This window comes from Pristiophorus japonicus, chromosome 8, assembly GCF_044704955.1.
Source record: "Pristiophorus japonicus isolate sPriJap1 chromosome 8, sPriJap1.hap1, whole genome shotgun sequence".
Taxonomy (NCBI): domain Eukaryota; kingdom Metazoa; phylum Chordata; class Chondrichthyes; family Pristiophoridae; genus Pristiophorus; species Pristiophorus japonicus.
In genome coordinates this window covers 93,799,707-93,821,175 of record NC_091984.1, presented here as the reverse complement: position 1 = coordinate 93,821,175, position 21,469 = coordinate 93,799,707, and the positions used below count along the sequence as shown (strand labels likewise).

Sequence of the window (21,469 nt, the reverse complement as noted above, 5' to 3'; positions counted from 1 at the left end):
TAGGAGGCTCCCGAGATATGGGAAGTGGTCCACGGTGTCCAGGGCCATGCTGTGGATCTTGATGACTGGGGGGCAGTGCTGTGCGGTGAGGACAGGCTGGTGGAGAACCTTTGTCTTACGGATGTTTAGCATAAGGCCTATGCTTTCGTACGCCTCAGTAAATATGTCGACTATGTCCTAGAGTTCAGCCTCTGTATGTGTGCAGACGCAGGCGTCGTGCGCGTACTGTAGCTCGACGACAGAGGTTGGGTTGTCTTGGATCTGGCCTGGAGACAGCGCAGGTTGCACAGGTTCTGCAGTTTAGTTCCACTTCAGCGGGGAGCTTATTGACTGTGAGGTGGAGCATGGCTGCGAGAAAGATTGAGAAGGAGGTTGGGGCGATGACGCAGCCCTGTTTGACCCCGGTCCAGACGCGGATTGGGCCTGTGATGGATCCATTGGCAAGGATTAAGGCCTGCATGTCGTCATGGAGCAGGCGGAGGATGGTGACGAATTTTTGGGGGCATCTGAAATAGAGGAGGACGCTCCACAGACCCTCGCGGTTGACAGTGTCAAAGGCCTTTGTATGGTCAAAGAAGCCCATGTATAAGGGCTGGCGTTGTTCCCTGCATTTTTCCTGTAGCTGTCATGCTGCAAAAGTCATGTCCATTGTGCCCCGTAGGGGACGAAATCCGCACTGCGACTCTGGCAGGAGCTCCTCAGCCACGGAAAGAAAACAGTTTAGGAGGACTCTAGCAATGACTTTCCCAGTGGCTGATAGCAGGGAGATTACTCTGGAGTTGCCAGTCAGACTTGTTCCCTTTTTTAAAAGATGGTCACGATTACTGCATCTGAGATCCCCCGGCATGCTCTCCTCCCTCCAGATGAGAGAGATGAGGTCATGTCTTCGCGCCAGCAGTGCCTCTCTGCCATACTTCAGTGCCTCAGCAGGGATTCTGTCCGCACCCATAGCCTTGTTGTTTTTAAGCTGTCTTATGGCTTTTTCTATCTTGTGCAGTGTTGGGGTCTCACTGAGGTGGTGGCGGGTAGCATGCTGTGGGATGGAGCCGAGAACACTCGAGTCAAAGGCAGAGTCTCGATTGAGGAGATCTTCGAAGTGCTCCCTCCAGCAGGCCCTGACTGCCTTGGTGTCCTTGATGAGTGTTTCCCCGTTCTTGGCCAGGAGTGGGGTGGGGCCTTGGGTGTTTGGCCCGTAGGTGGCCTTGACTGCAATGAAGAATCCTCGCACATCATGTTTGTCGGCCAGCTGCTGTATCTACTGTGCTTTCTCCATCCACCACCTGTTCTTTAGGTCCCGAGTTTTTTGTTGGACCTCAGCCTTGAGCCGTCTGTAATGGTGCTTTGTTGCTCCCGCGTTGGGTTGTTGTTTAAGACTCAGAAATGCCCTGCGCTTGCGATCTATTAGCTCTTGGATCTCCTGATCATTCTCATCAAACCAGTCCTGGTGTTTCCTGGTTGAGTAACCGAGCGTCTCTTTGCAGGCACTGGTTATGGAGGCCTGCAGGCAGACCAAGCGCTGTGGGCATTCTGCGTCTCGGCAGCTTTTATGAGCATGCGCAACTGTGCCATCAGCCCCAATCACAGTAAAAGTGATGCCATCGCCCACAGCTACAAAATGAAATCGCAAATCTCGCGCATGCACGATGCATGGCCTCCGATGTTTGCCGCCCACTGCTGCCGCCGCCTGCTCAAGCCCGCAGACTCCTGCTACCTGCCGCTGCCACTGACAGAACCGTGGCGAAATTCCCGCCTGACTGGCCCCAGCGGCAAAAACTTAAGTTCCACCCAGGGACCGCCGAGAAATGGACGAGCCTTAAGCTCTGACCAAGTTCAGGCCCTATATCTGTGTATAATCACTGCACATCGGATTTAACCTGCAGTATATTAAGAGGAATAATGCACTCTGCCAATGCTTGTGTAGTGTAAACGGAAGTGTTGTGCTCCAGTTCTGGGCACTGCACCTCAGGAAGGATATATTGACCTTTGCAGAGGGTGCAGCGCAGATTCACGATACCAGAGCTAAAAGAATTAAATTATGAGGAAAGGTTGCATAGACTTGGCTTGTATTCCCTTGAGTATAGCAGATCAAGGGGTGATCTATTTGATGTGTTTAAGATGATTAAAAGATTTCATAGGGTCGAGAAAAAACTGTATCCTGTGGTGGGAGGGGGGGGGGGGAGGGGGGACAAAACAAGGGTCCATAGCCTTAAATATAGAACTAGCTCTAAATTTAAGGGGTGATGTTAGGAAGCACTACAGGGGTGATGTTAGGAAGCACTTCCTCACACAAAAGGTAGTGGAAATCTGGAACTCCCTCCCCCAGTAAGCTATTGACGCTAGGACAATTGAAAATTTCAGAACTGAGGTCAATAGATTTTTGTTAAGCAAGGCTATTAAGGGATATGAAACCAAAGCAGGTAAATGGAGTTAAGAGACAGATCAGCCATGATCTAATTGAATGGCGCAACAGGCTCAAGGGGCTAAATGGCCTGCTCCTGTTCCTATGATCATATTATGGTTCGGGTTAGGATGCACGAACACAACTCTTCATTAGGGAATGTCTATTATTTTAGTTTATTTTGTAGCCTCTGTTACATTACCAAAGTTAACACTTTTCCTCTGCAAATGTATTGTGGGTTTGGTAACAGGGGAGTAATTTCCTCACAATTTCAGATTCACTCGACCTCTGTTATTTTGTTTCATAGATAATTGCCACATTAAATCATAATCAGCTACCATTATGCCATATTTAACACTTTTGAGAAGTTGTTTTCTCCAAAAGACGTCAGGTGCTGCATCCTAAAATGATACTTTGCACCAAGAATTATTAGAAGTTTACTGATTACAAAGCTGGGTATATATTGTGTAGCAAGTATATAGTGTTTACAGCTAACTGTAATGAGTTTTGCCTTGTTCCATCTAAAGAGTGATTAAAAAATTATATGAGCCAAAACCCCCAACGAGATAAACCCCTGATAAACATTAATGATCTTTATTCCGATGTCATGCAGTACAAATGCCAATGTAACGTTGAGTGCCATACCCTTCAGAACTTGTCATCTCAAAATGGCATCAAAAATGTACTTATTTGAATTCAGCAACATGTCATTAGCAAACCACCTTCTCCTAAAGATAAACCAAGCTGGAATGCATTCCACATTACAATACATAGCAGGCAGGGAAATTTCATACAAATATGCTGTTTATTGATAAATATCACAGCCATGATTTCAACTGGAAGAAGTGAAAGAAAGAAAATACTGGAGAAAAGTTTTCGATTGACAAAGCAAAGTGCAGAATGTATGATACAAGCATAATATTCGTCAAACTCATCACACACTTTCTGTTAACAGCAGCCTTTTCCGGTCCCAGCTAAAGTGTTATTATAGTCTTGTAGTTGAACTCAAACTTCTCTTCTTAGGCAGTCCCCCAGAGTCAAGGATGACTTGCTTCCACACTAAAATGAGTTCTAAGGTGACTGATGAGACTAACGCGGGATCTACAGTCTCTGTCACAGGTGGGGCAGACAGTGGTTGGAGGGACGAGTGGATGGGGTGCTTGATTTGTTGTACACTCCTTCTGCTTTTTGTGAACTCAAATGATGAATGAAGGGCTGTTAAAAAAATACACTACCCAGGTAAAACTTTAATTGTAGGGACTCTACACTGCAGATAAACATTGTAAGTGCTGTGGCATGGCGTATTCATGCAATTATTTTTGAGTCCAATTCTTTTTGGCAAGTGAAGTGTCGCCCCGGATCCGGCAGCATGAAAGGCGGCGATCAAGTCTCCTGCGCCTCTTCGCAATCCTTCGATCCGTTTTTGCAGCGGCGCTCAGCAGCACCGTCAGGAAGAGCTGCCCCGGGTGTGCAACGCCTCTCACTGCGACACTGACAGGAGTCTGGACTTTTCCCGACCCGTCTGCCCAGAAGTACACCCGCAATGACTGCCTGGGAAATCAGTGCGATCCAGCCATGCCAGCGGCGGTGAGGAAGGTAAAGTGCTGCAAAGGTAAGTGCGAGTGTTTGTTCTTTTAATTTTTTTAGCAATTTGTGTTGTGGTGGCATGGGCGATGTTTTGGTAATGTTTTTGTGGGTGTTTCTTTAAGGTTTTCCCCCCACCCCAGGCCTCTCAGAGCGCACACGGCCCAGCAGTTTAGTTTGCGAGTTTCCCATTTTTGCACCATGAAAAGTGCATAACACCTCCCTTCACACTGCACTCTGTGACACAGGGCCCAGATGCCAAGACTTCCTTATCAAAGCGCAGATTATTCCTGGCCGGTAACTTTCCCATCCCACCTCCGTTTTTGCCCTGAAAAACAGAAAAGCCTAAAATCCAGCCCTCAGATTTACATACCGTATTTCACAACCACCGGACATTTCAAAACGCTTTACAGCCAATGATGTACTTGATTGAATTAAGTATAAATACTGAATAAGTGCTGCAAAGGCAACGCCACTTATGAACTTTCCATGTATCCTTCATTTCAGGAATAAGGTTTAATATTTGGTCTTATTTCATCACACCACTTTCTGTTAAGACACGTATAATCCACAACTGGATTGCATCTGGCACTTCAATAAATTTGCTATCACTACAGATTGTATTCCGTAGTAAATGGACAAAGCTGAAGAACTCCCAATAATAATCCAAAAGCTGCTTAGCTCTCCTAGAAATTAAGCAAATGGTCATTGTAAGGCAGATAACTATAAATTTAAATCACTGATTGTTAATACAGTACACCAAGATACAGTGCGCTATTTACATATGTAAATGATGCTTATATTATTCACATAACAATTTGTACTTGTATAGCACCTTTAATGTAGGAAAATGTCACAAAGTGCTTGACAGAAGTGTAATCATAAAAAAAATTGACATCAAGCTCAAGGAGGAGAAAATACGATGGTGACTAAAAGCTTGGTTAAGGAAGTAGGTTTAAGAAGGATCTTAAAGGGGAGAGAGTTGGAGATGCTAAGAGGATTGGAGAAGGAATTCCAGAGCTTAGGGCAGAGACAGCTGAAGTGACAGCCTTCAATGGTGGGGTGAAGGGAGTGGGGTTGCACAAGAGGCCAGAGTTCTTGGGAGAGTTGTAGGGCTCTAGGAGATAGGGAAGGGCGAAGCCATAGAAGGATTTAAACAGGAGGATGAGAATTTTTAAATCAAAGCGTTGGTGGACTGAGAGCCAATATAGATCGTCGAGCATAGGGGTGATGGGTTCGCGGACATGGTTCAGGTTTGGACACAAGCAGTAGAGTTTTGGATGAGCTCAAGTTTTTGGAAAGTGGAAGATGGGAGGCCAGCCAGGAGTGCATTGGCATAGTCGAGTCTGGAGGTAACAAAAGCACGGATAGGGTTTCAGTAGCAAATGGGCTGAGGCAAGGGGGGATATTACAGAGGAAGTATGTAGTTTCTGTGATGGAGAGGGGGCCAGTCCAGAGAGGGGGAGGGGATCAGTGGCAAGGGAACGGAGTTTGTAGCAATGGCCAAAGACAATGGCTTTGGTTTTCCCCAATGACTAATAGGAGGAAATTGTGGCTCATCCAGGACTAGACAGATGCAGTGGTGTGGTACAGAGAAGTGGCGGTGAGGTAGAGCTTGGTGTCGTCAGCATAAATGTAGAACCTGGCGCCATGTGTTCAGATGATGTCGCCAAAGAACATCATGCAGATGAGAAATAGGAGGGGGCCAAGGTTAGATCCTTAGGAGACTCCAGAGGTAATGGTGGGGGTGGCAGCAAGAGGAGCCATTCTCTGGGTGTAACTAGATAGCTAAGAGTGGATCCAGGCAAGGGCAGTCCCACTCAGCTAAACATCAAAGGAGAGGCATAGCAGGAGGATGGTGTGTTCAACTATGTCAAAGGCTGCAGCAAGGTTGGGAATAATGAGGCTAGTGCTGTCATTTGTGGCTTTGATTAGGGCCATTTCAGTGCTGTGGCAAGAGCAGAAACCCAATTAGAGATGAGAAATATGTGCACAGATTTGGGGACGCATCACCAAACATGTTTGATATTTGTACTGTACGAATGCAAAAATGAATACACCATCTTGGTATAGATTTTGTTTAGTATAAATCCATTTTTCACTGCAGGAAATCGTTTGAAGTGTACATCTTTAGTATTCATTTATGTGAAGTCATTTCACTATGAGAAGCTTCCCAATTCAATAGAGGATCCACCCCTACAAAAAAGGAACCCAGGCAAGACCATTCTTAAACTCCTTAAATCCCAAGACCATTTGTGCATTGCAAAAATAGACATGCATTTTAGTTGTGCTTAATTAAACTTTCCAATATAAAGCTCATCAAGAGTTTAATTATTTGTTTGTTGTTCTAAGAGATACAGATGTCCACTATGCATTCTTACAAATGGATATTGAAGATTCCATGTGTATTATAAGGGACTCCATAACTCCATTTACTTATTGAGAGCTCATGAGTTTAGGCAGGAGGAAACTTAAAATTCTCCCTGTCCTCTCAATTTACTTTATTCTGTTCCTCATTTAACACTACATGGTACTTCATTTCAGGACTATGTATCAAAATAGCCAGATTTAAAACTAATTAAATGCAAGAAAGCACAATTTTACATCGAGACTCGCAGATGGGAGGAGATTGTGTTCATCTGATGAGGGGTAGTAAAAACAAGTTTTAATCAATCCAGAAATAAAACACTCAAAACCAATTTGTTTTGTTCATGTCAAAGCTTGCTGCCTTGTAATAATACTCCACAAGTGTTTTTGAAATAAAGAAAAAATCTCTTAAAATATTAACACAAATGATTACCATACAGAAGCGATCTCCCAATATGAGCTACAGTGTAATAATCAAGGTTTGGCACTCAAACTGCATATTTCAACTTCGGCTCCCATCAAAATCCTCACCATCTGCCATGGGGAAAAGACTGAACATCCAATTGGAAGCACAACCTTACCTTAAGTCTTGGAAACTACAAGACTGGAAATTTACTGCCAACCATTTTTAACTGAAGAATAATTTTTAAAGGATGTTTTTCTACAAATAAATTAAAAATAAGGCCACTTATCTGAAGCATTTCTTTTAACTATTAAATAGTATTCCAATAAAAAAAAATTGCCAAAAAATGGTGCACATTATATTTCCCTATAATTCGAATTTTTGCACGCATTCGAATATTTTAATTCTAAAATGTACAGTGTGCTATCACAATAAGTATTTTATGTTTTTATTCATTCTCGGGATGTGGGCATCGCTAGCAAGGCCATTATATATTGCCCATTCCTAGTTGCGCTCAAGTAGGCGGTGATGGGCCACCTTCTTGAACCGCTAGTCCATGGGTGAAGGTGCAGCCACAAAAATTTTTGAGCCAGCAATGATGAAGGAGCAGCGATACATGTCCAAGTTGGGATGATGTGTGACTTTGAGAAGCTTGGAGGCGGTGGTGTTCCAATGCACCTGCTGCCCTTGTCCTTTTCGGTGGTGATGGTCATGGGTTTGGGAAGTGCTGCCGAAGAAGCCTTGGCGAGTTGCTGCAGTGCATCCTTTAGATAGTAAACACAGCAGCCACTGTATGCCGGTGGCTAAGGGGGCAGATTTTTTGGCTGATGGATGAATTGCCAATCAAGCAGACTGCTTTGTCCTGGATGCTTTGAGCTTTGAGCATAGTTGCAATTGCACCTATCCAAGCAAGTGGAGAAGGAAGTATTCCATCACATTCCTGACATGTGTCTTGTCGGTGGTAGAGACTTTGGGCAGTCAGGAGATGAGCCACTTGCTGCAGAGTACCCAGTCTCTGACCTACTCTCGTAGCTACAGCATTTATGTGGCTGGTACAGTTGAGTCTCTGGTTAATGATGACCCCAGAATGTTAATGGTTGGGGATTCAGCAATGGTAATGCCATTGATTGTCAAGGAGAGGTGATTAGGCTCTCTCTTGTTAGAGATGTGTCGAAGGCCTTTGTAAGGTCGAAGGCGGCCATGTATAAGGGCTGGCGCTGTTCCCTGCATTTTCCCTGCAGCTGTTGCGCTGCAAAGATCATGTCCGTTGTGCCCCGGAGGGACGAAATCTGCACTGCGACTCCGGGAGAAGCTCCTCGGCCATGGGGAGACGACTTTCCCAGTGGTTGATAAAGTGTGACATCCCCACTGACACCTGGGAGTCCTTGGCCATAGACCGCCCTAAGTAGAGAAAGTGCATTCGGGAGGGGGCTGAGCTCCTCGAGTATCGTCGCCGAGAGCATGCAGAAATCAAGCGCAGGCAGCGGAAGGAGCGTGCGGCAAACCAGGCTCCCTGCTTACCCTTTCCCTCAACGACTATCTGTCCGACCTGTGACAGAGACTGTGGTTCTCGTATTGGACTGTACAGCCACCTAAGAACTCATGCTAAGAGTGGAAGCAAGTCTTCCTCGATTCCGTGGGACTGACTATGATGACGATGTTAGAGATGACCACTGCCTGGCACTTGAATATTATCAGCCCAAGCCTGAGTGTTGTCCAGGTCTTGCTGCATGTGGACATGGACTGCTTCATTATGAGGAATGATGAATGGAGCTGAACGCTGTGCAATCATCAGCAAATAGTCCCACTTTTGACCTTGCGATGGAGAGGAGGTAATTGACGAAGCAGCTAAAAATAGTTGGGCATAAGACAATTATCCTGAGGAAGTCCTGCAGCTATGTTCTGGGGCTGAGATAATGGTTTGCAACAACCACAACCATTCATCTTTATACTAGGTATGGCTCTAGCCACTGGAGAGTCCACTCTGACATTTATATCACAAAACCCCTTCTATGATACTGCATCAGGGAAATTGTGCTATAAAAATCATCTCATTTGTATTGCAAGGTGACACAGCAGCTGTAACATAAATCAACTGCAAAATTGCTTGTAACTTAGTTTCTGCTCCCCAACCCTTTCCCAATGGCTCTAAAAGTTTACATAAGCAAGTTAATGCAAAATCACTTTGCTGGTCAGGTTGGGCTCACATAGTTGCCTTCAATCACAATATATGTGAGTTGACGTCATCAGCGGGGTATCTAGAGGTAAAAACATCTTCCATTTACTAAGCTGTTGTGAATGAGCACTCGGTCAAATATATACATTACAAATTGGTATCTCCAAAGCTGCAGTTATACCGTCATTGTCACATTCATGCAAAATTATTTTGAGTGTGCATGAGGCAGTATAACTCAGAAGTTAGATTCCAACCCAACTCCTAATCACATTGAAGTCAAGTAGTGAGACATACCTGCCAGTAAACCATTTCACACGGTTTCAACTTTAGTGTGGGTGCAGTATAACTAGTCCAACATGAAACAGAGTTTAAAAAGTGCTTATACCATCCACTGGGCCCCTGAGCACTTCATAAACATAGCACTGAGTCTTTTAAATGTAATGAGAAGCTGGATACTCCTGCCTTACACTCCCCTAACATTAAAAAGAAAAGGCACTGTAGAGCTGAGATCTACTATGCAAAATTCTCTTCTCACAGCAGAGTGCCAGTCACAGCATAACTCCAATCTTGCTAGTTGCACTTCACACTCTGTAGTTACTAGTGTCAGACCAGTAGTATAATGTAACTGGAGAAAGCAACAAGCGGAAAAAGGTGACTGGGAGATGGAACACATCACGTATTTCCTTGTTTTCTGGACATACATTTAAAAAATGCTCATACTTTTGATTTTTGTGTTTTTGCAAAATCATAATATAACTTTTGGGCTAAGATACAGAGTGGTACCATTAGAATAAAATTTATTTCTAAAATTATACAGCACTGCACCTTTAAACAAATGCTTAACCAAGTAATTTACTAATGGGTACTCAGGTACACTAACTATACCGGGTTGCTAATATTGAAAAGATTGTATAAAATTGACTTGAATTGATTGAGTGAATCATTGTAAAAGAGATACTCTGGTTTACTGGGTTTCACGAGTGATGCATACTTCACATTTAACAACCTATTTGTAAACTATATCCTCTTTAAGAAGTCTGCACTACAGAGACAGAAACTCGGGCAATATTTGCACATGATCTATTAAAACCATGTGTGCCCAGTCCAACACCAGGAGAAAAAAAAAGCATCTCCACTTAATTGAGAAAACAGGAGGAAGCATAAATTTTACTGCCATCAATAACTTCAAGCAATCCTGATATAACTTTACTGCACCCCCACTGGCTGTGGCAGATGGTTTTAGTTAGGGTTTTTGCCACATCTGACCCCTGCTATTACCTCACTTCATTTGTAGGAAAAATGTATGATTGTTTATAAGCTGAATAGTAAAAGATTGGCCCTAAAAATAACAAGCAATGGTCTATTAAAACTAAAGAAGAACTACAGTAGCAATAAGGGCCTCTTTTATAGTAATCTGCAAGATTAATTGTCCCCCTAAGTCTGGTGAGGTAGTTAAGTTGAATACATACATTTTGGCAGCACTTATGTAAACTATGTAGACAGCCAAAGGGTATCACACAAACAGAATTATAATGCACATAATATTAACTCTTAGGGAACAGTGATGGTGATCCAAAGGAGGGCAACATAAAGGAAGAGTTTTGAAAAGAAAACTAACCCGGTTTATTGCTCCATCTTCCTTAGGCCTCACTTCAGTTGGAAGGAAATGATGACCTGTGTCTTAGAGTTCAATATGAGTATCATTAATGTCATTCCATAACAGGGATCAGGAGATGTGCTCACCTAGGTTCTTTCTCTCACTCCACCCTTACAGGAACTCCTGTTTAAGAACCAGTGAATCTTTCTTAGAGGTTCAAAATCAAGGAATCTCAACGCTACTTTCACTGTACAGTGCTACTGCCAAAGGCAACTACAATTTCACAGTAAAGTCAATGAGGGCCTCTTGTCTGAGACCATCTTAAAAAGGGGTTTCTTGCTTGTACCTCAAAAGACAGATCAGAGACAGAGGAAAGGCTGGCAGCTTGTCTGGCTGCAGGTGTGCTGAGCTGAAACATATTAGCAATGTCACCTTGGAATTTCTGGCCTGTACAGACCTTCCCCAGGTGTTAGGGAAGGTTTGTCAGCACGAAAACAAAGTTAGGAACTGGGACTATCATATAACTGCACATGTACAATATAAATTGGTGGATTGCATTATCATTGGTACTTTCTCAAAGAAGGCATGACAGCAACATTGAAGACACTACACTAGCCCAAAACTGAGGATATTCTCAATAAAATTAAGCATTCAAAAGAACGAGTTTCATTTATTTCTAAAATGTAACCAGACAAAAAATACTGCTTTGTAGACAAGAAATTTGGTATCAAATATGAAGCAGACAAATCTTGTCTATGTGACACAATTTCCATCCTACCAAAAATGAGCTGTGTAAAAGAACAACGACGTGTGCCCTGGCAATGTGAACTAATGATTCAAATTGATACTGGACTGTGCACATACTCTAGGTCAATAAATTGCAATTTTGTTTCCAACTAATTCTGAAGTTAAAAAGTCCCAATTTAAGTAATGAGAGTTAAGTACTGTACATTTCCTGAATAAAATGCATAGCATTGAACAAGCTTGTGAAACAATTGCGATGAAAGGGGGGGGGGGAAAAAAAAAATCACAAAGCAATGAAATGCAAGAAACAAGATTGACTCTCAGGTTCTAACTTCTAGTTCAAAAACCATTTAACTTAAGTAACGGGTAATGCAATGTATTTTTTGTTTAAGGTTTTTCAGTAAAAATAGGGCCTCCACTCCTAAGATACTTCAGTATTGTATTATGACGAGTTTCCACATAAAAGTAACACAAGGAAATGGGGGGTGGGGGGGGAAGGGCAGGGGGCGGTGGTGGAGAGGAATAATGAAAAATGCATCCTACTGCCTTGTGTGAAGTTTGCTCACATTGCACAGGGACCTAGTACTTAATAAAGCATACAAACCTCATTTAAGTCAGGGCAGGTACTCAGCACCTACATTAAAGACTGCGGACGTTTGAAGCTGGAGTGAGAATTTTTGAAACAAACCCCAAAGGAGTAAAGAAAAAGCCGAGACAGTTTTACAGGAATACTACAACAGTTGACAAACACATAATAATAAATAAGGAAAAGCAGGAACCAATTAGCTGTAAATCTATTAATTGAGTAGAGATAATAGATTAAAAAATGAACCAATCATGATAAGAAACAGATTGTTAGCTCATTATGTTGGTTGAATTTAGGATTTACTGTAATTTAGAGATACATTTAGGAACAACAAATTCAGAACCCATAAACAGAGTTGCAGTTTTGCAGATAGTAACATTTCAGTTATACAGTACCAAAGTGCAGTGTCTGGAAAATGCAACAAACAAGCAGCTGGGATCATACTGTCCAATTGCACCTGTCAAATCAGGAAAAGTGAAGCTTTGAGCCTCGGTACTTCAATGCTCTGCTCACTGGTGACATTTTTAAAGTCAAAGAGCTGATAAGTAAGTTGTCTCTTTCCTCACATTTAGCAAATTTAGAAAGCAGCAGTACAACCAAGTTTGTTAAACGTCACCTCTTTGAGGTGGTCTCATTACAGTCACAAACCGTGGAGCTCAGAGATCAGCAGTTCGCTGATGCACATTGATGTCAGGCAAAGCACACGAGCTCATGCAGCAGTGTCACCAAATGTAACTGGGCATAATAGAAATCGAAATGAAAGATGCTGGAAATCAGATCAGCATGCGCGAGGGGTTTTCTTTCAGCTGCTGACCAAATTGCTGTGAATTTTTAACATTTTCTGTTCCTTACTCAAATTTTCAATCTTTACAATGTTTGCTTTTTATCTGGCTCAATGTAGCACAGTTTTGAAATCTGAAATTTAAGTTAGCAGAATGTTGGGATATGAAAAGGTGGAGCAATTGAGATCTGTAGTGCAGTGCCATCCAATCATAAAAGAATGATTGGAGTTCAGTGGAATGAGATGTGATTTGTCTTATTTTTTTTCCTCCTATGTGTTTACAAAGGCATTACATTATAGAAAACAGGGTAGCACAGCTGGGTCCAACACTGTTCCTTCACTCTGACTTGGGTTCAGGTCCACTGAGGTGGGTGAGATCTATCAGACTGTTAAAGAGCATAAGAGAAATAAATCTGAGCATCCAGACAACAACTTCCATTTATACAACACCTTTTAACATGGCAAAATATCCCATGGTGCTTCTCAAAGAAGGAAAAGAAGCCTACTTCGAGCCTTTGTGTAACAGGTGACCCAGAGCTTGATCAAAGACTTGGGTTTTGAGAAAATCTTTAAAGGCAGGAAGAGAGGGATTTCCAGAGATACAAAGGAGGGGATTCACAAGGAGGATGGGGCAGAAAAAGAGAGGTTAGAGAAGAGAATGTAAGTCTGGGGAAGGCTGGGTAGAGCATCATCATCATAGGCAGTCCCTCGAAACAAGGATGACTTGCTTCCACGCCAAAAAGCGATGAGTTCACAGGTGGTTCAATGAAGGACCTAATATTCCAGATCCCGAGCTACACCTTGAAGGGTGGAAGATGCCTGTGCGAGGATTTTTTTTTTTTTTTTAAATGTGTGGTGCACAACAGCTACCACATGGGCTTGACAGAGCTAGGTCTTAGTCTAATGGCAAGACTGAAGATCTTAAAATCAACATTCTAGGGTACAGGGGGCAAGGAAGAGGCTAATAGGTGAGAGTGGCTTAGTGTGTGACTGATTGGGGTGGCAGTATTTTGACTGATTTTGCATTTATGGAGCGTGGGGGTTGGGAGGCTGGAAAGGAGGACTTTAGAAAAATCATGCTTCAAGTGATAACAATATGGAATGAGTTTCCACAGCAATGGGTGTAAGGAAAGGACAGAAATGGACAACTTTGTGAAGCGGAAAAGTAAAAATCTTAGTGATGGAGCGGATTTTCAGTTTAAGTTACAGCTCAGTCAAATAAAATGGCAAAGTTGCACAAGGCCTGGTTCAGTTTGAGCAACCAGAAAGGTGAATAGAGGTGGTGGCAAAGATGCAAGAGTTTTTACTAGGGGCTGAAAATAATGGGTTACATATTCCTGATGTTCAACTGGGGGTAATTCTGCCTCATTCACAATTTAATATTAAGATAGGCAGCCATGGGGTCAAGAGGTGTGATAGATAGCTAAAAGAGAGGGTCAAATGAAGGGTTCCACCAGAATGTTAACCTAATATGTCAGCTGTGGCTCAGTGAGTAGCACTCTAGCCTCTGAGGCAGAAGGTTGCGTGTTCAAGTCCCATTCCAGGGACTTGAGCACAAAAAAAAATCTAGACTGACACTCCAGTGCAGTGTTGAGGGAGCACTGCACTGTCGGAGGTGCCGTCTTTCGGAAGAGATGTTAAACCGAGGCCCCATCTGCTCTTTCAAGTGGACGTAAAAGATCCCATAGCTCTATTTCGAAGAGGAGCAGGGGAGTTATCCCCAGTGTCCTGGCTAATATTTTATCCCTCAATCAGCATAAAAACAGATTATCTGGCCATTATCACATTGCGGTTTGTGCGCAAATTGGCACGCATCTCTGACATTACAACAGAGATTAAACTCAAAGTACTCCATTGGCTATAAAGCGCTTTGAGATGTCCGGTGGTCGTGAAAGATGCTATATAAATCCAAGTCTTTATTTCTTTCCAATATTGAGCATCAGCACCGATTTTTTTTCCAGATGCTGACTAGCCTATTATTTAAGTACAAATGGAGATAGAGCAGAAGAAACAACTGTTAAATCCAACCAGATGTGTTTTCTCATTATATACTTAAGGCTTCCAAGAGTATTGTGGCTCTTGATATTTTCTGATGCCTTCCAATGATTTCTTAAAAGTATCAACATTCCAATTCAAAACTCTTTTTAAATCACAGAGGCATCACTACCACAGGGGGATGGCACCACAGTTTAACATCACTAGCAAAATAAAATTGTAGCCATTTAGACCCATCAGTAATAGCTGTGATCATGCCAATTAGAGATTTTGATTCCGAACTGAGAGAAAAAAAATCCTCTGCCCTGAAATGAGCTAAAGAGGGGGCTAGTGGCTCTTGTAATTCAAACAGATTAACTGCAATAAATGAGTCATTGTTTTCTAACTCAAGGCCCAATTAGTCATCTTCACAAGGTTACTTTTTACAACCAAATGTCAAAACTTGTGACGAAAATATAGCTTGAATCTGTATTGAGTTAAAACTATTTGCCATAGCTACCATTTAGCTACCCATATGTCTGGAAATGTTCACAATTCCGTCACCGAGGTGGTTATAATTTTAGCTTTATTTTGTGTGCCAAAACCTATACTGGTATTAATAGCTGGGCTTGTGGTTATGATGCACTCAACAGCCTACCAATTAACTTATTACACAAGTAGCGACAGCTAGTCTTGAGCAATTGAGGTAATATCCACAAGAATGAAGTGGTGCAAAAATATTGCCCACTAGAGGTCACTGTTGAATCTTTTTCGGCATCTTGGGCCAATATTTTTATGCCCAACACTCTCTTGTTCAACGGGGCAATCGCGGGATACAAATCGGGGAGGGGGGGGGGGGGTGGGTGTCTAGTTTTTAAAGCTTTTTTGAGCAAGCTTCGATTTAGGTGACTAACGCTCCCACCGGGTCCTATTATGTGATTAGGACCTGGACTCCATTTTTGTGTAAGGCATCATGGCCACCACTGCTGCTTCCTAAACCCGCCCACAAATCATGGGTGGTAGAGTGGGAAACGCCAGTTCCAGTGGCATTCAAAGGAGCACGCGCCTGTTACAATTTAACTCGCTGTAAAGGTTTGGAAGACATCTTGTTTGTATTTTTCAGTCATGTTTGGGTGCAGAATCACTTTCTTTTTGCTTGTTGTCGCTTGACAACATTGGTGAAGATTGAGGGATCACTGGCAACACTCAATGAAAATGAGTATCCTTTTGATCATTCAATTCCGGCTAGAGGCTACAACAGGTGGAACGAGCACACGGAGCTGAGGCTGGAGAAAACAGAGGAGTGCTCACATTCTTACCCTCCAAACAGGCCCAGAGTTAAATATTTGGACTCGGAGGAGTAACGCATAAGGAAGTTGCACTTCTCCAGGAAGCCTGTCACAGACCTTGGTGCCTCCTACAACAAGACCTGCAATCCAGTGCAATGCCTCTGAAGTTGCTACAGCCCTCAACTTCTTTGTGCCCGGTTCCTTCCAGGCTGCAACAGGGGTTATCAGCAACATCAATAAAAAGAGAATTTTTAAATGTGAGAAGAATATTGTCAATTTGTAGATGACCAAAAAACAGGATTTTCCTAAGATCCCAAGGTAAATGAGGGAGGAAATTGAAGAGGCCCAATAAATTATATTTCAGTGTTCGATAGAGTGTGACTGTGTTCTGGAAGACTGGAGAGTGGCCAATGTAGAACACATTTTTAAAAAGCTAGATAGAGCAAATCAGTTAGTTTAACATCTGTGGTAAGGAAACTGATAAAGTTCTTAGTTAAGGATGAAATTACCAGGCATCTAGATAAAGAGAAAATAGTTTGAAGTAACCAGCACAGATTTCAAAAGGAACAACAGACATGGTCAATAGAAGAAATGCAATGCATGTAGTGTACATAGGCCCTAGGAAAACCTCTGAGAAAGTGCCACACATATGATTACTAGAGAAGATTAAGTAGCATCAAACTAGGGCAGAATAGCCGACTGGATTAAAACCTGGTTCGAAGGGGGAAAGAGTAGGAGTTAAGGGCAGTTTTTCCAGAGTGGTTGGAAATCTGTCATGATACTGGGGCCACTTCTGTTCACTGTGTACATCAATTATTTGGATATCGGCCTCGAAGGAGTGATGTCGAAATTAGCAAATGATACCAAAATAGTTGGTATTAGCAATCAGAGGAGTAGTGCATTAGGAGGCAAAAGGAAACTGCAATGGGATATTGATAATATAGGGGTGTGGTAGGTACAATTCAATGTTAGTAAGTGTTAGGTGATTCACTTTGGCAAAAAAAACAGCAGTAATTATACATTGCATGGAAGTTAGCTCAGTACTGTGGAAGGAGAGGAATTTGAGAGTATAGGTTCACTGGTCATTAAAATCAGTACCTCAGGTTGATAAAGCTGCAAAAAAGCTAATGGAATTCTAGGTTTTATCACAAGAGGTATAGAATATAAAATCCAAGAGTTAATGATGAACCTATATAAAATCTAATAAATACCACAGTTAGAGTAGTGTGTGCACATTATAGGAAGGATAGAGGTATTAAAGTCCAAATTCGCTAGGATGCTGCTGGCTATGAGAAAATCATCATCTTAGGTGGTCCCTCGAATCAAGGATGACTTGCTTCCACATCAAAAAGGGAAATGTTCAATGAGTTCACAGGTGTTTCAATGAAGGACCTAATATCCCAGGTCCAGAACTGCATATTGAAGGGTGGAAGATGCCTGTGCATGGATTTGTTTTTAACCTGTGGTGGCCGTTGCACACCAGCCACCACATGGGCTTGACAGAGCTTGGTCTTGGTCCAGTGGCAAGGGTTAACCAAGACGACTGGAGACCAGCTCTGCTGCATGGACCTCGTGCACATACATATCGCAGTGTGGACTTGCCCGTGCTGCCCCTGGGTCCACGCCTCTTCTGGGCCCCGATCACATCGCTCTGCAATCTCTCGGCACTCCTGCGCCCCAACCTCGCTGCTCCTGCTGTACCTGCCCAAGCTCCAATCACCGACCTGGATTATGGTGATGTCCAATCCAGTCGACCTCTTCACTGCCATCGCCCTCCTGCATCAGCTTGCGCTGCTCCCTAAAGTGATATGCCGCCACGCTGCCCATGGGGCCAGGCACCTTTTATGGCCCCGACCTACTGCTGGTGTTCTCATGCAGGTCAGGGCCGCCACGCTGTCCAGGAGTCGCTCGCTTTTATGGTCCAACCTGCCGCTGGTGCTCTCACGCAGGTCGGGGCCACCACAGACTTGGAAATACTGGGTCTTTTTTTGGTTAGAAGAATGAAAATTACAGGGCGATATGACAGAATTGTTTAACATTCTGAAAGAATGATACAGGATAGTTAGAAACGAACTGTTTCCCGGAGTTGAGGACGAGATACCATTGATGCAAGATTAAATGCAAGAGATTCAGATAGAGAACAGGAGAACTATCTTTGCACAGGGAGTTCTGAGGGTGTGGAATTCACTGGTTGAGGCAGGAACTGTATATCAACTTTCAAGATTAGATTGGAAAGTGGATAAAGGAAAAGGAATTGAAAGTGAACAGGGCAGGTAAGCATGGTAAGAATTATTCAGTATCATGGAAGATAAACGGCGACATGGATTGGTTGGGCTGTATAGCCTGTACATAACTTCTATGTATTAGTCTGTAGTTCATGCTTGGATTTAGTAGGTCACATATATTGATTTGTATTCCTTTGAAAAGAAGATTAAGGGGTGATCTGATTGAGGTGTTTGAAATGTTAAAAAGAATTTGATAGGGTCGATACAGAGAAATGATTTCCTCTGGTGGGGGAATCAAAAACAATGGCACATAATCTTAAAATTAGAGCAAGGCTGTTCAGGAGTGAAATAGGGAAGCACTTTTCCACACAAAGGGTAGAAGAAATCTGGAGCGCCCTCTCCTCCAAAAGGTTATGGATGCTGGGACAATTGGAGCTTTCAAGACTGAGATAGAATTCTGTTTCTAAGGATTTCCCAGTTCCCCAGGTCATAACAAAAGGTTAGAATTTGGTCATGGGAACGTTTAGCATTTACTGAATAAAAGCAGCTCTTCTTGCTCTTTTAGCAATGAATTGCAGTGTTCTAAATATTTTATGCCACAGAACCTCCAACAAAATTATTCTCTGCAAATTTTGAATGTTGATAAATTACAGTGAAAGAAAACACATGTAACCTTTAACCATTTCTTAATTCACTACTTTTTTGGGTTTATTTTACTGCAGAAGTGCAGCTCCAGCCTTCAAAAGGGTTTTAAAAAGAAAGTGAGAAAAAGGTGTTGAGGTGCAGATTAGTTATGATCTAATTGAACAGTTTGATTGACTTCTGTTCCTAATGTTTCTATATCATATTGGCTAAAGCAAATAATTTAATCATGGACAACTGGAAACAGAAGAATAAGGCTCTGGAGATCACACAGATTGCAGGCTTCACATAAAGGCATCACTGACAGCACAAACGTCACCATGAGGGCTCCTGCAGACTGGCCCTCTGTCTTCATGAAATGCAAGGTTTGCATTCTATTAGTGTGTAACTCGTGTGAGATCACCAGCAGTGCATACAAAGATAGGTGGGAAAGCAAGTTGTGAGGAGGACACAAAGAATCTGCAAAGGGATATAGACAGGCTAAGTTAGTGCGCAAAAATTTGGCAGATTGAGTATAATGTGGGGAAATGTGAGGTTATCCACTTTGGCAGGAAAAATAAAAAAGCAAATTATTATTTAGATGGGGAGAGATTACAAAATACGGTGGTAGAGAGATCTGGGAGTCCTTGTACATGAAACACAAAAAATTAGCATGCAGATACAGCAAATAATTAGGAAGGCAAAAGGAATGTTGGCCTTTATTGCAAGGGAGATGCAGTATAAAAGTAGGGAAGTCTTGCTACAACTGTACAAAGCATCAGTGAGACCATACCCGGAGTACTGCGTAAAGTTTTGGTCTCCTTATTTAAGGAGGGATATACTTGCATTGGAGGCAGTTCAGAGAAGGTTCACTAGGTTGATTCCTGAGATGAAGGGTTTGTCTTATGAAGAAAGGTTGAGCCTATACTCATGGGAGTTTCGAAGAATGAGAGGTGATTATTTGAAACATATAAGATTATGAAGGGGCTTGACAGGGTAGATGCAAAGAAGATGTTTCCCTCATGGGGGAATCTAGAACTAGGGGGCATAGTTTCAGAATAAGGGGTCACACATTTAAAATGGAGATGAGGAGGAATTTCATTTCTGGGGGTCGTGAATCTGTGGAATTCTCTACCCCAGAGAGTGTTAGAGGTTGGGTCATTGAATATATTTAAGGTGGAGAAAGATAGATTTTTGAATGATAAGGGAGTCAAGGGTTATGGGGAGTGGGCAGGGTAGTAATGTTGAGGCCAAATCAGATCAACCATGATCTTATTGAATGGCAGAGCAGGCTCGAGAGGCCAAATGGCCTACTCCTGCTCCTATCTGTTATGTTCTCTTTATGCAGGTCTGTGCTTGCTTTCCTCACAGCTACAATGACACTTTCACCTTATGCCAATCCTTCATTCCATCAGTCTATGCCTCTGCGCAGCAAGTGAGAGGTCGGCTGGTTGGAGACAATGGCTATCCCTGCATGGTTGGATCATGATTTGTCTCAGAAACCCATGTTCCTGGTATTTATTACTGAATTACATCAGTGGGGTTATTTGTTTTGATAGTCACAATCAGCGTACTATATAGCAGAGGACATTTTGAAATAAGAAACTATGGTCTGCTGCTTGTGATTAAAAATATTACCTATCAGAGCAGTCAATTTTGGGAGCAGACCCACTTGGACCATCTTGTTCCGAAGCCCAGTGTCGAAGGATAGGTTCAGCAGCAAGCGCAGGGTAATATTCAGGAGATCCTCATGTTCACACGGCACCAACTTGGACAGCTTTTCAATGATGTTCAACTCTACCTGTAGTTTAACAGAACAAAATGCTGAGTATTGGTCTCTTAGCATGTAAAGTTCTTTCCTCTTCAAAGTTCCAGGATTTTGTCAACACTGACTATACTTTATTTTCCTCATTTAACAGTACGAAAGCTCAAAAGGTTACAAAAGCAGTTTCTACTTGTAAAAACACAAAGGTAATTTGTTTGATTGAATTTCACAAATCTAAATAGCAATGGGCAACAGGAAGAGACAGACTGGTGAGATGGGGGAAGTCAAGAAATTATTAATTTCACAACATTTTCTTTAACTAGCCTTTTTTGGCATAGTTTCACCAATATATCTTTCATCAAAACAATTTTCCCAATTGAAAATGATTTTCAAAAAGCATTTGTTTTACTGCAAAAAAAAAAAAAAGTTTTTTTTCAGGTTCTAAGGATGTCCCAACTCCCCTGGGCATACCAAAAGGTTAGAATTTGGTCATGAAAAGTTCAGCATTTACTGAATAAAAGCAGTTCCTTCTTGCTCTTTTAGCAATGAATTGCAGTGTTCTAAATATTTTATGCCACAGAACTTCCAACAAAATTATTCTCTGCAAATTTTGAATGTTGCTAAACTAGAGTGAAAGAAAACATATGTAACCTTTTCCCATTTCTTAATTCACTACATTTTTGGATTTATTTTACTAGTGCAGCTCCAGCCTTCAAAAGGGTTTTGAAAAGAAATGCCACATCATCTATTTCAACACCACACAAGCAGCTGAATAGCAAATGCTCTGAGGGTGAAGGTGGCAAAAAAAAAATATAATTTGACAGCAGGAGTTTAATCAAGTCTTCGTATGGTAAACATCAAACTCTTTGTGATTGTAAAAAGCACCTATTTGGTAACAATAAAACGACAGCTAAAGTACATTGAATTTATTTTGCAGAGAGCAAAACTCTAGAAACAGC

At 42.3% G+C, this 21,469-nt stretch overlaps 1 protein-coding gene across 7 annotated transcripts in view; it reads right to left on the bottom strand.

Annotated features, from left to right (window-relative positions):
• Positions 1 to 21,469, bottom strand: part of kifap3a (kinesin-associated protein 3a) — a 256,736-nt gene that overhangs the window by 155,910 nt on the left and 79,357 nt on the right. For all 7 annotated transcript variants that reach the window (XM_070887101.1, XM_070887100.1, XM_070887103.1 and 4 more), the window contains one exon: positions 20,384 to 20,546. In XM_070887101.1, coding sequence (XP_070743202.1) covers positions 20,384 to 20,546 — 163 coding nt within the window. The remainder of the gene's footprint in view (positions 1 to 20,383; positions 20,547 to 21,469) is intronic.